The following is a 13,040-nucleotide window of genomic DNA, read 5'->3' on the forward strand; positions in this document are numbered from 1 at the left end:
TGTTCTAAAATTTAAACGAGTCTGGAATGAAGCTATAAGTTGTTTCCAACTTCAATCTAGTCAATAATGAAGCTACAAGTTGTTTCCGGGCTCAAACAAGCCAAGAATGAAACTACAAGTTCATTCCTATTTCAAACAACAGAAAATGAAGCTACAAGTTGTTTTCAACTTCAAACGATTCTGGAATGAAGCTACAAGTTGTTTTCGGGCTCAAACGAGTCAAGAATGAAACTACAAGTTGATTCCAATTTCAAACAACCGAAAATGAAGCTACAAATTGTTTTCAACTTCAAACGAGTCTGGAATGAAGCTACAAGTTGTTTACAACTTCAATCTAGTCAATAATGAAGCTACAAGTTGTTTTCGGGCTCAAACGAGTCAAGAATGAAACTACAAGTTGATTCCAATTTCAAACAACAGAAAATGAAGCTACAAGTTGATTTAAAATTCAAACGAGTCTGGAATGAAGCTTGTTAGGTCCTATAAACTCACTATATAATATGATATAGTGATCACAATCTGTAACACAGTAAGACAATATAAGAGATTGAAAGCAGTAAACTCTTATATTCACAAAGCTTTATTGGTTACAAAAACTCTCTCAGTGATTTATAATGTATCACTAAGAGCTGCTAGGGTTCTTAACAATGTACTCGATAACTCAACTCATCTAGAGTAACCCTAATCTGTGTTTATATAGACACAGTTACAAAATCAATCTCTGATTTGATATCCTATAAATCAGCTATGAATTCTACCAATCAAAGATTGCTACAGTTTTCTGTTTAGTTTCCATAGTCAGCAAATCACTCCTCCGCTTCTATCCTTCCTTGAAGTATATCCGCTTCTGAGCTCTTTCCACGTGTAAACTCTGTCGAATCTTGACTATGTAAACTCTGATCAGACTTTATCAAACTCTGTCAGATTTTACTAAACTCTGTCAGACTTTACTAAACTCTGATTAGCTTCTAGCTTAAACTCTGATGATTCCTGTCTTAAAACAAACTTTAAGAATATTAGTAATCATCAATTATATCTAACAATCTCCCCCAACTTGTGCATAAATAAGTTATGTGCAAGTTAACAGATAATTGATGATGTCAAAACATTTAAGTCAAATGCAACAGAGTTTAACTATATAACAGAAAACTTTTAAAACTTACAGATACTTTACTCCTTAGCTGCATAGACACCATTTGCTGTCTGTAGATACCCTCTGAGGAGTTCTCTTTCAGCTTCTTCAAGCACTGTAATCATTTGTCTTTTGATCTCTCTCAGCTCTGGATCTGAAACTCCAGTTTGATAAATTGCAGCTCTGAGATCATAGATCTTGTTCTTCTTCAAGTCCCTATCCAGCCTGATATTGTAAGCTTTATCAGACTCTTCATTAAATGCAAGAGTTCTGATTCCACCTATTGTTTCAATTTTTGCTGAATTTTTCTTCATCTCCACCAGCTGTCCTTTATGATTGAGGTATTTAGGAATGAAAGGTCCAGCATTGTTGTTTCCTGTAATACCCATCTTTCTTCTGATTTGATCTTTGAGCAGGTTGGAGATGTGTTGGCATGACTTGTTCTTTATCCGAAATATGTGTGATACATATCTCAATTCTTCCCAGTGTTTAGCATAGAGATCTGCTTCAAGTACTCTAAACACTGTTCCATCAGACATGAAGTAGATAAGAACATTATCTCCTCTGTCATTCTTCACCAACTGGACTGAATCTAATTTGTCCATTCTTTCTTGTAAAGCTCCAGTCTTGGGAGCACATAGAGATGAGGGGTCATCTGGTCTTGATCCTATACTCTGATCAAATTTTTCATATTTGGATCCCAGCCCTCCTTTATCTCTTCCTGCTTTACGATGAAAGATTGGTTGAATTGGTCCTTTTTCAAAGCTTATCTCAGTCATTAGACTAGGCTTTGCAAATCCAGCTAATGGAGTAGTTGTTGGTTTGAACACAGCTTGAGCTTTGTCAGAGGTTGTGTTTGTCTTTGCATCCTTATTAACTTGAGCTATGTCAGAGGTTAATCTTTCTTTTTGAGATTTGTTGTATATTAAAAAATTAACAATTAATTTTTTATGATGGCAAGGGCGTGACTTGGCAGATTGATGTTGACGGGACCATGCGAAAATATTGGTGCAAGCTGTAGGTTAACAGGAGGTGGATAAACATGAAGAAATGGTCACAACTGACCGTGCTTTTAGGAGAAGTTTGAATATTTAGTTTGGATAATGGCTATGAAATAGGGAGGCTGGTGAGTTGAAAAAGGGGGAGAAAAACAGTGAAAGTGGTGGAGTAAAAAGTGGACTCTACGTGATTAGGTGCTATATATACTGTGCAAAAGCTAGACGGAGGGGGAGAATGATTTCATTTCTATTCCCAACTCAAACACCATTTGTAAACACATATGTAACATTCTTTAATAGTGAATATTTTATCGGCTGGGGTACAAGCTCCACCCGCGGTTTTTACCTCTTACGGGGGTTTTCCGCGTCACCAATTTCTCGTGTTATTAGTCTTTCGTATTTATTTACTTAATCAATTCACTTAGCATTCACCCGTACTAATTTCGATAAAACAATTTGGCGCCGTCTGTGGGAAGTGTGCTAAGATCGAATTGATTTGACAATGACCACCAACAGCCCACCACCGGAGTCGTCAGGACCGCAAAATGACGACGACAAGATCAAACAGATGGAAGAGATGATGAGGAAAATGCAGGCGACAATCGATTCCCTACAGCAAGAGGTCACGACACTACGTAACGACAAGAGCACAGGACACACCAGGTCGACCAATAGGCCGAGGAGGACCTTGCAGAGTGTGGCGCGCCGTCTGGACATGGATGATGGTGAGGACGAGGCACCACCAGAAGAGGACGCTGAAGATGATCAGCCTCCACCTGAAGACGAGGAGGAGGAGGACGTGCATGGTCGACATGGTGATAGACATGACGACGACAGGGATGACAGGGACGACAGACGGGAAGGCGACCGGGATGAACACCACGACGGCCATGAAAGACGGAGGTCGAGGCATAAGTCGTCAAGGTCACGTGACAAGGTCCCAGAATCGGTCAAGAAGGAGCTCAAAGAGTTCCGAGAGATGATTCAACGAATCCCAGGAGTGCCCAAACCTCTGGAGAAGGCGACCCCCACGAGCTACGCTGATTCACCTTTCACCGACGACATTGCACTCGTCGAGACACCAAAGAGATTTGCAGTTCCCCCTATGAAGTCGTATGACGGGTCGACAGACCCTCTGGAGCATGTCGCCCAGTATAAACAACGTATGTTTACGGTGTCGATCACAAAAGATTTGAGGGAGGCATGTATGTGCAAAGGATTTGGCTCAACGCTCGTGGGTCCGGCACTACAATGGTTCGTTAATCTGCCTAACGGATCGATAGACACCTTCGCAGACCTAGTCGACGCGTTCAATTTACAATTTGCGAGTAGTCGGGTGTTTGAAAAGACAACCAGTGACCTCTACAGAATAGTCCAACGGAACAGGGAGCCGTTGAGGGATTATTTGACGAGGTTCAACAAAGAAAAAGTGACGATCACAAATTGCGACATCCCGACGGCCATAGAGGCCTTTAGACGAGGATTGGAGAGGGATTCACCATTATATGATGAGCTGACGAAGTACCCTTGTCAGACGATGGAGGACGTGCAGGCAAAAGCCATGGCACAGGTCAGATTGGAAGAGGACAGACGGGAGGACGACGAGAAGTACTACCGTCCTAACAGAAAGATCACGACGACCAGGACAAGGGACTACAGGCCGTATGTCAGAACAACTAGGGAGGAGCCCAGGATAAGCTCCACACAAGAAAGGACAGATTGGAGGAAAGATCCAAACTTGCCTCCCACATATGACAGTTATGGGTTCAACCTGACACCGGCAGCTATGATGAGGGAGTTCACCAAACTGGGGGACGTCGTCAAGTGGCCCCCCAAGTCAAGTAAGCCCAAGTCGAACCCTGATTCAAAGTTATGGTGTGATTTTCATGGAGATTACGGACACAAGGCGTACGACTGTGTGGCATTGAGAAAGGAGTTACAGGTCTTAATAAAGAAGGGATATTTGTCTGAGTTCATGACGGGCAACAGGACGACACATGTGAGGAGAGACAGGACGCCACCACGAAACCCGCCGCCTCCACCACCACATCAGAAGGTGATTAACTTTATAGCTGGGGGATCAGAGGTGTCGGGCACGACATATTCTCAGGCAAAGCGCGTGGCAAGAGAAACAGGTGTGAGGGTCTCAAAGGCAGATGTCTTGGACTACAGCATCCCGACACTGACTTTCGACGAATCCGACAGGGAACATGTCTCTGAACCACAACATGACAGTCTCGTCATCTCCTTGCCAGTGGGAAATTGCTTCATAAGACGCATTTTGGTTGACAATGGGAGTGCGGCAAACATCATGATGTTGAGTACGCTAGAGCAGATGGGATTGGCTGAAACCGACATGATCAAGAGGACGACAACACTAGTCGGCTTTAGTGGAGAAAGGAAAAGGACTGTTGGAGAAATCACCTTGCCGACATATGCTCAGGGATTGAACTTGTTGACAAAGTATGTGATCATTGACGGAGACCCTACATATAACATCATTCTGGGAAGACCATGGATTCACGCCTTGAAATCAGTACCGTCTACATATCATCAGGTTATCAAATTTCCGACGCCGTGGGGAGTACAACAGATTTTTGGTGACCAAAGCGTCGCTAGAGATTGCTACAAAATGAGTATGAGGCCGACAGTTCAACATGAAGCCAAGGAGGCACCTCAGGTCGCCATGACGGGTCCCGAGAAATTAGCAGAAGTCGACTTGACAGGTGATGACAAGAAAGTCTTGATTGGTGAGGACTTGACAGATACACTGGAAACAAATCTGGTGGAGTTCTTGACAACTAGGCTAGATGCCTTTGCTTGGGAGCATGAGGATATCACGGGCATTAGTCCTGAAGTAATTACGCACAAGTTGAATGTCGACCCATCTTTTACACCCGTCCAACAAAAGAGAAGGAAGTTCGCCGCTGAGAGGAACAAAATTATCAATGATGAAGTAAACCGATTATTGAAAGCCGGGATGATCAAGGAGGTCGACTACCCGGAATGGCTTGCCAATGTCGTCATTGTACAGAAGAAGAACGGCAAATGGAGAGTATGTGTCGACTACACTGATTTGAACAAGGCCTGTCCCAAAGACCCATACCCATTGCCACACATCGACACAATGGTCGACTCGACGGCAGGGCATGAGCTCTTAACGTTTCTCGACGCTTCCAGTGGCTTCAATCAGATACAGATGGAGCCGTCAGATGCGGAGAAGACGGCATTCATCACTGACAGGGGGATATATTGTTATTTGGCGATGCCTTTCGGACTACGTAATGCCGGGGCAACATTCCAACGTCTTGTCAACAAGATGTTCAAAGAACAGATCGGACAAACGATGGAGGTATATATTGACGACATGGTGGTGAAGTCGGTCAATGCTGAAAATCATATAAGGGACCTAACGGAGGTGTTCGACATACTGAGGTCATTTAACATGAAGCTGAACCCGTCTAAGTGCAACTTTGCAGTGTCGTCGGGCAAATTTTTGGGCCACATGGTGACAAGGAAAGGGATTGAAGCTAGTCCGGAACAGATAAAGGCCATATTTGAGTTGACGAGTCCTTCAAACGTCAAGGAGGTACAAAAGCTGACAGGACGAGTGGCAGCCTTGAATAGATTCATCTCACGTTCTTCAGACAGGTGTCGATTGTTCTACGATGTATTGAGAAAAAACAAGGGCTTCCAATGGACAGAGAAGCATGAGACAGCACTTGGGGATTTGAAGAAGTACTTGTCGACACCCCCTCTACTGGCGAAGCCAAATGAAGGAGAGGACTTATACGTCTACCTGTCAGTTACAGACCATGCCGTCAGTGCCGTCCTGGTGAAAGAAGGAGACAACTCTCAATCACCTGTTTACTACGTCAGTAAGAGCTTGGTCGACGCTGAAACAAGGTACACCCTCCTTGAAAAATTGGTCCTTGCTTTAGCTGTTGCATCTGTCAAGTTGAGACACTACTTTGAATCCCATAAGATACATGTCGTCACTAACTTTCCTCTGAGAACGGTTCTGAGCAAGCCTGAGCTGACGGGCAGAATGGCTAAGTGGTCCATACGTCTAAGTACATATGACATAACTTATGACGCGAGGACGGCTATCAAATCCCAGGCGTTAGCTGACTTTGTGGCAGACTTCAGTCCAAGCCAATTACATCAAGCGCAAGAGGAGTACAGGCAGGTCATGTCAAAGGAGGAAGTTCAGTCTTGGTCATTGTACACGGATGGGGCGTCGAATGTGAACGGGACTGGTCTGGGGCTTGTACTCAAGTCGCCACAGGGGGATACAATAGCATATTCCATTTGCTGTGAATTTAAAGCTACGAACAATGAGGCCGAATATGAGGCATTGATCATTGGGTTGACGACTGCACATGATCTCGACATAAAGAACATTGACGTCTTCTGTGATTCTTTGCTCATTGTCAATCACATTAATGGTACTTATGAGGCGAAGGACAGCAAGATGGCTACTTACCTCGAAGTGGTCAGGGGTTTACAAGGAAAATTTGATACTTTCAACATACAACAAGTGTCAAGGGAACTAAACACACAAGCAGACGCATTGGCAGGACTTGGTGCTGTCTTTAAAGACTTCAATGCGACGAGTGTACCTATCGTTCACATTATGAAGCCTGCGATGGAGAGGATGAAAGTAGTAGGGGAAGATATAGAGGTTCTCGATATTCAGAATGGAAATGATGAAGAAGACACCTGGGTAAAAGTTTACAAGGGCTACTTACTGCATGGACAACAGCCAACCAATGCCCACGAAGCAAGGACACTACGAATGAAAGTCTCACGCTTTACAGTCGTCGACAACGTCCTGTTCAAGAAGTCGGCGTCGGGAGTTTTGCAGAGGTGTTTAAACAAGACGGAAGCAAGTACTGTATTACAAGACGTCCATGAAGGCGAATGTGGGAACCATACCGCAGCAAGAAACTTGTCCCTGAAGGTGCTACGCATGGGCTACTATTGGCCAACACTACGCCAGGACGCCTTCGAGTTTGTCAGAAAATGTGACGCTTGTCAACGACATGCACCTGTCTTGCACCAGCCGTCAGAACCCTTACATCCGTCGATACCGTCTTGGCCGTTCATGAAATGGGGAATGGATATCGTCGGGAAGATGCCACCGGCACCCGGACAGAAGGTCTTCATGTTGGCAATGACGGATTACTTCTCAAAGTGGATTGAAGCGGAAGCATTTCGACAGGTGACGTCAAAGGAGGTGATCTCGTTCGTCAAGAGAAACATATTGTGTAAGTTTGGAGTTCCATCCGAAATCATTTGTGACAACGGCTCTCAGTTTATAAGTGACAAGACGGAAGCTTTTTGCAAGAAATACAACATTGCTTTGATCAAGTCGACGCCACGTTACCCGCAAGCAAACGGGCAGGCTGAGTCAAGTAACAAGATTATCATCAATAACCTTAAAAGGAGGTTGACGACATGTAAAGGACGATGGGCTGAGGAGCTGCCCTGGGTCCTCTGGTCCGACAGGACGACACCAAAGACCTCGACAGGACAGACCCCTTACAGCCTCGTCTACGGTACGGAAGCTGTCCTGCCTACTGAGGTCATGATGCCGACGGCAAGGTATGGCCTGCAGACGCCAGAAGACAATCAGGACGCACTTGTCCATGACGTCGACACTGTGGACGAACTGAGAGAAATGGCGAAAGTACGATTGGAATCATACCGACAAAGGGTCGCAAATAGTTACAACAAACACGTTCGAGTGAGATCATTTGCCGTTGGAGACATGGTCCTTAGGAAGGTATTTCAAAACACAATGGACTCGACGGCAGGCAAGTTTGCCGACACGTGGGAAGGACCCTACTTGATAGATGCTGTGGTCGGACGAGGAGCATATCAATTGTCTACAATGGACGGGTCGCAAGTACCAAGGAGCTGGAATGCTTTTCATTTGAAGGCATATCACGTGTAATGTTCTTTGCTATCTTTTCCTTTTTATTCTAGATGTCGTGTTTCAATAAGTAAGTTAGGAGAATTGTTTTTGCTTGGCCTTTCGCCACCTAGGATTTGCTTGATGTTTGCTATAATTACCATGCTCGAATAGGAATTAATAAGATATGTTCGTCTTTTCGTCAGTAAGAACCTATATGCTTGCATGATGTTCATATGTCTATACTCTTCTTCCAATTACGTGCTATGTTTATATTTATGTGTTTATCTTTTTAGGCCATATAAACTTTTGTTAAATTAAATTGCTTTTACGTAAAAATCTAAAGGGCTGATCACCCTTCACAATCAATTGACATTGGTATAACTCGAAACTAACGCGTCAATACACACACCGCGATATGATTGTTCACAACGATTAAAAATACTTAATTATTCTCGACTTATACAACTACGATTACGTGCTAAGCTTCAAGAGGGTGAGGCCTCTTAACTAGCCTACGAGTGCATGCACCGACGTTTGAAAATATTATATTTGTCGAATTCATAAAGTATGCGTGTCGTCGGTTGAAGTACTTATGTACTCCAAATGTCCCAATATTATTAATAAATTAATACACAGTTTATTACATGAGCGCATCACGTAATCGCGTGAGTAACACTACGGCTGGGAACTTGTATCAATGTTAAATGACTTTAATAAGCTACATGAAGTTCAGTGATCCCACGTGCCATGCATGGACACCTTAGGTGACAATATTATATTCTTTCATAAACCACACAAACACATGCCACAATATTAAAATGAAAAGCATCCGCCAAGGCATATTTGTCCTGGAGTCAAAGTACAAGTCATCGTGTGATTTACAAGTCGGAAATGCCAAGCAAAACCCATTTAAACTACAGGAAAATTGCTACGCATGCATCGCAAAAATAATGCCAAAAAGTTTACATCGAATAACTTGAACAAACTACAAGTATACTCCGACAGAATAAGATCCCAATACGACAATTTAAATACGAGTCGACTTCAGTCCACAATTTTGTTTGAAAAACAAACCCGGGGCATTTCGGCATTTTTCTTCTCATTAATAGAGAAGCGTGGTCTCGATTTTATTTCGAGATCAGGATGAAATGCATTCCCAAATATGTCCATTGTCATTTCTTTTATATACGTTGGATTCTTACACGGTTTAAAAAGGAGCTTGAGTACGGCAGAACAATGCATTAGTCGGGAATTTCTAAGCACACGTGTGTGGCGATACTAAAGAAATGCCCAGACATGTACTTAAATAAATTACATGAGAAATCAGGGAGCGATGAAATATATAAAAAGCAGGGACTTTATGCATTACGGCAAGCTGATGCCACACCCAGTAAAGAGGATTCAGACGCGAGCCAGGACAACTATTTTAACACAAGACACTGCGGATAGGTGGATCACAAAAAAAGAATTACAAAACAAATGCTCGAGCCGTTAAAATAACAAAATAATGGCTGACCCACATTTGATCATGCAAACAACTGCAAGGATAAATATGCAGAAATATTTAGATATTTATGGCAACAGAACAAAATCGCCAAAATATTCTAGTAAGAACATCACGTAAACACTTGGCTCAAAAGAATAGTTCTGAAATAATAGCAAGCCACCGCAGCTGCTATAAATCGTGGACAAAAACTATGTCGTTTGACAATGATATCGCAGCCATAAAATCTAAAACTAAACGCATACACGACTCTGGAGGATTATTAGAGCTGAACCAGAGATGAAAGACAAACAGAGCCACCAACAATTCACACTGGGCAATACTCGAGTACCAGGAAAACGACTATAATTAAAAGCTTGACTGGCGAGCTATAAGTGATAAATAGCCACACAAAAAAAGAACATACGGAGTCTAATAAAGCAGCAACCCACACCCGAGGGTGAAACATAACTAGAAATTCATAGTTTCAGACCTACAAAATCAAATAGTTCTGGAAGCAAAATGCAAAGACTAAGAAATAACGGTTTGCGGAGCCTTAAAACTTAAACTTGGCTACCACCCAGTTTGATGTCCTGGGAAGATCTTCCAACATTTGCTCCGCCCTCCAAGCCATCTGTAGCAAAGCTGTCACCTGGGTAAGCTCCATTGTAAATGCGGATTGCCTCTCCAATGTCCTTCGATGACAGCTCACCGCGACGGAATTCGAGCATGGTCTCCACTCGAGCCCTCATTGCCTGCTGGGTGATGGTCCGCTGGGCACCCTCATGCATTTCGCGCTCCAAAGTCTTCACCCGAGAGGCGAACTTGTCAAAATCCCTCCGCTCCTTCTCAAGTGCGTCGCGGGTAGCCTGAAGCCTCGCTACACAGCCGCCATGTTCACGTTCGAGCTCCTCATAGGCCCTTGAATAACGTTCATAAACAGTTTGGGCCGCGAGAGAAGTCTGCAAGGCCTGTAGAAGAAACACACACAATGAAAGGAACACAGTGAAGGAGCTACAAATATAAAGAAGATCGAATACTCACGTGAAAAATGTAGCCAGAAGACTCCTCAATAATACACTCAGGCCTTCTGGTTGAATGAACATCCATGGTTTGTGAGAACAATAGATCCCTAAGCAAAGGAGCGAAATGGGTCGGGTGAGCATCGACTTCGTAACCGCGCATAATCGCAGGAGCAGGAGCAGAAGACCCAGACACGAAAGTATCCGCAGAGTGGTTCAATTTCACCTTTTTGGCCTGTTGACTTGTGCAGGGGCTGAACAGAGCTGGAGATTTGGATGACTCAGCTTCATTTGATCTGTCTTCGCGACCACGTTTGACAAACAAGTCTTTGCATGACATACCAAGGGGTCTTATTACAGATGGCTTGTACTCTACAATTAAAAAGCAAATGATAAATAAAGTACTACACAATGCGAGTGTCCCGAGCATCAAGTAAAACAACAAACTAAACAAGTGACATATACCTTTATCATATAAAAGTCCGGAATCCAGTTCACAATCTCCACCATTTGTAGGGCCTACACCTGAATCAGATGAGACACTAAGAACAGACAGAGAAGGCCTTGTTAAAGGCTTGGGATTCAGTTTACTACGGGTCCGAGCAGCAGCACCTTGCGGCATGGCTTTCTCGGGACTACCGATGCCGTGCCTGATGACAGCCTTATTCATCTTGTTCAAAAATTCAGAAACATCAACAAAGCTTGCATTTTTTATCGGGCGACCAAGGCAGTTAGGCCACAACCTCTCAGCGATGGGCAACTCAAGGATCTTCGAGACGACCTTCTCAGCCTCGATATTGCCCTCCTCTAACTCGAAACTTAGTTCTTCTGTGAAACAAAAAATTACACCAGATTTAATAATAGAGCAAACGGGATACTACAAGGTACAAGTGAATATGTGAAATGAAAGAGAAAGACTGGAATAATACTTTCATCAGTCCAGTGGTCCAAGAGGAAGCTGTCACTTGATTCTAGTGTCACGATCTCAGCAAAGAAAAAATCTTTGTTCCAACCCCTATCATGCACAGATTCGTTGTTCAAAATGAGTGGCTCGCCTCTCATTTTGTTGATTAACCCAACGCGGCAACCATATTTCTTGGTGGTATAGGCGAACTTGAGGACGTCAACATTAATTCCCAACCGGTGCTTGTCTTCAACGGCGTCAAGGCAAGCCAGCATACGCCAGGTAGACGGCATCAGTTGTCCATGGGCAATGTTGAGTGAGGACAATAAGTCATTAACCAAGCGAGAGAACGGAAAAGTCAGACCAAGATCAAAAGGGTAATAGTAAAAACAAGTCCAACCTTCTCTCACCCAGTCGGCTTCCACCGGAGATTCCGGCACAACGGCGACGATATCAGCACGGAACAGCCTTTTGGCGTCGGTGAGTGAAGCAGCTGACATACTACTGAAAAAGTGTTCCGAAGAGCCTAGCAGTTTGGTGACGGCCCAGTGAGATGGGTGAGCGAGGTTCTTGGCGATGATCGCAGCTTGGTTAACAGAACATCTTTGGTTTCTTTTGGCCATGGTGAAAGAGCTGGGGGAGAAAAGAAGTGAGAAAGATGAATAATGAGAGGGATGATCGAGTAAAGAGAAAAGTGTGATGTGATATATAGGGATATTGAAACAACGTGATAAGGCCTGTAACGCGGATATAGGTGTAATCGAGACATATACTGAGAAACGTACAAGCGCAAGACTCGAAGGAGAACAGAGGTTTTTGAACACGGCAATATATGTACTGAAGAGATACTACGGCACATCTATACATGCGGCTGATGCTTCGGGAATGATAAGATCCTAAAAGATTTTATTCAATTTCATAGTTGAATAAACTCTTGGGGCTATTGTTGTATATTAAAAAATTAACAATTAATTTTTTATGATGGCAAGGGCGTGACTTGGCAGATTGATGTTGACGGGACCATGCGAAAATATTGGTGCAAGCTGTAGGTTAACAGGAGGTGGATAAACATGAAGAAATGGTCACAACTGACCGTGCTTTTAGGAGAAGTTTGAATATTTAGTTTGGATAATGGCTATGAAATAGGGAGGCTGGTGAGTTGAAAAAGGGGGAGAAAAACAGTGAAAGTGGTGGAGTAAAAAGTGGACTCTACGTGATTAGGTGCTATATATACTGTGCAAAAGCTAGACGGAGGGGGAGAATGATTTCATTTCTATTCCCAACTCAAACACCATTTGTAAACACATATGTAACATTCTTTAATAGTGAATATTTTATCGGCTGGGGTACAAGCTCCACCCGCGGTTTTTACCTCTTACGGGGGTTTTCCGCGTCACCAATTTCTCGTGTTATTAGTCTTTCGTATTTATTTACTTAATCAATTCACTTAGCATTCACCCGTACTAATTTCGATAAAACAAGATTCTGCAACATGAGCTTTGTCAGAGATTGCAGCTTCTGATTTCTTTTCCTTTACAACTTGATCTTTGTCAGAGGTTGTAGATTTCTTCAGAGTGAATC

At 43.3% G+C, this 13,040-nt stretch overlaps 2 protein-coding genes across 2 annotated transcripts; one reads left to right on the forward strand and one right to left on the reverse strand.

Annotated features, from left to right (window-relative positions):
• Positions 1-2,632: 2,632 nt before the first annotated feature.
• Positions 2,633-8,089, forward strand: LOC108203970 (uncharacterized). The gene has a single exon (XM_017373185.1). The coding sequence runs from the start codon at positions 2,633-2,635 to the stop codon at positions 8,087-8,089; it is 5,457 nt and encodes a 1,818-aa protein (XP_017228674.1).
• Positions 8,090-9,690: 1,601 nt separating this feature from the next.
• Positions 9,691-12,304, reverse strand: LOC135151216 (uncharacterized). Its single transcript, XM_064089004.1, has 4 exons — positions 11,485-12,304; positions 11,021-11,383; positions 10,578-10,927; positions 9,691-10,504 (listed from the first exon to the last, which is right to left on the reverse strand). The coding sequence occupies exons 1-4, from the start codon at positions 12,080-12,082 to the stop codon at positions 10,097-10,099; spliced, it is 1,719 nt and encodes a 572-aa protein (XP_063945074.1). The 5' UTR covers positions 12,083-12,304; the 3' UTR covers positions 9,691-10,096.
• Positions 12,305-13,040: the final 736 nt, after the last annotated feature.

Source organism: Daucus carota, chromosome 3 (genome assembly GCF_001625215.2).
Source record: "Daucus carota subsp. sativus chromosome 3, DH1 v3.0, whole genome shotgun sequence".
NCBI lineage: Eukaryota > Viridiplantae > Streptophyta > Magnoliopsida > Apiales > Apiaceae > Daucus > Daucus carota.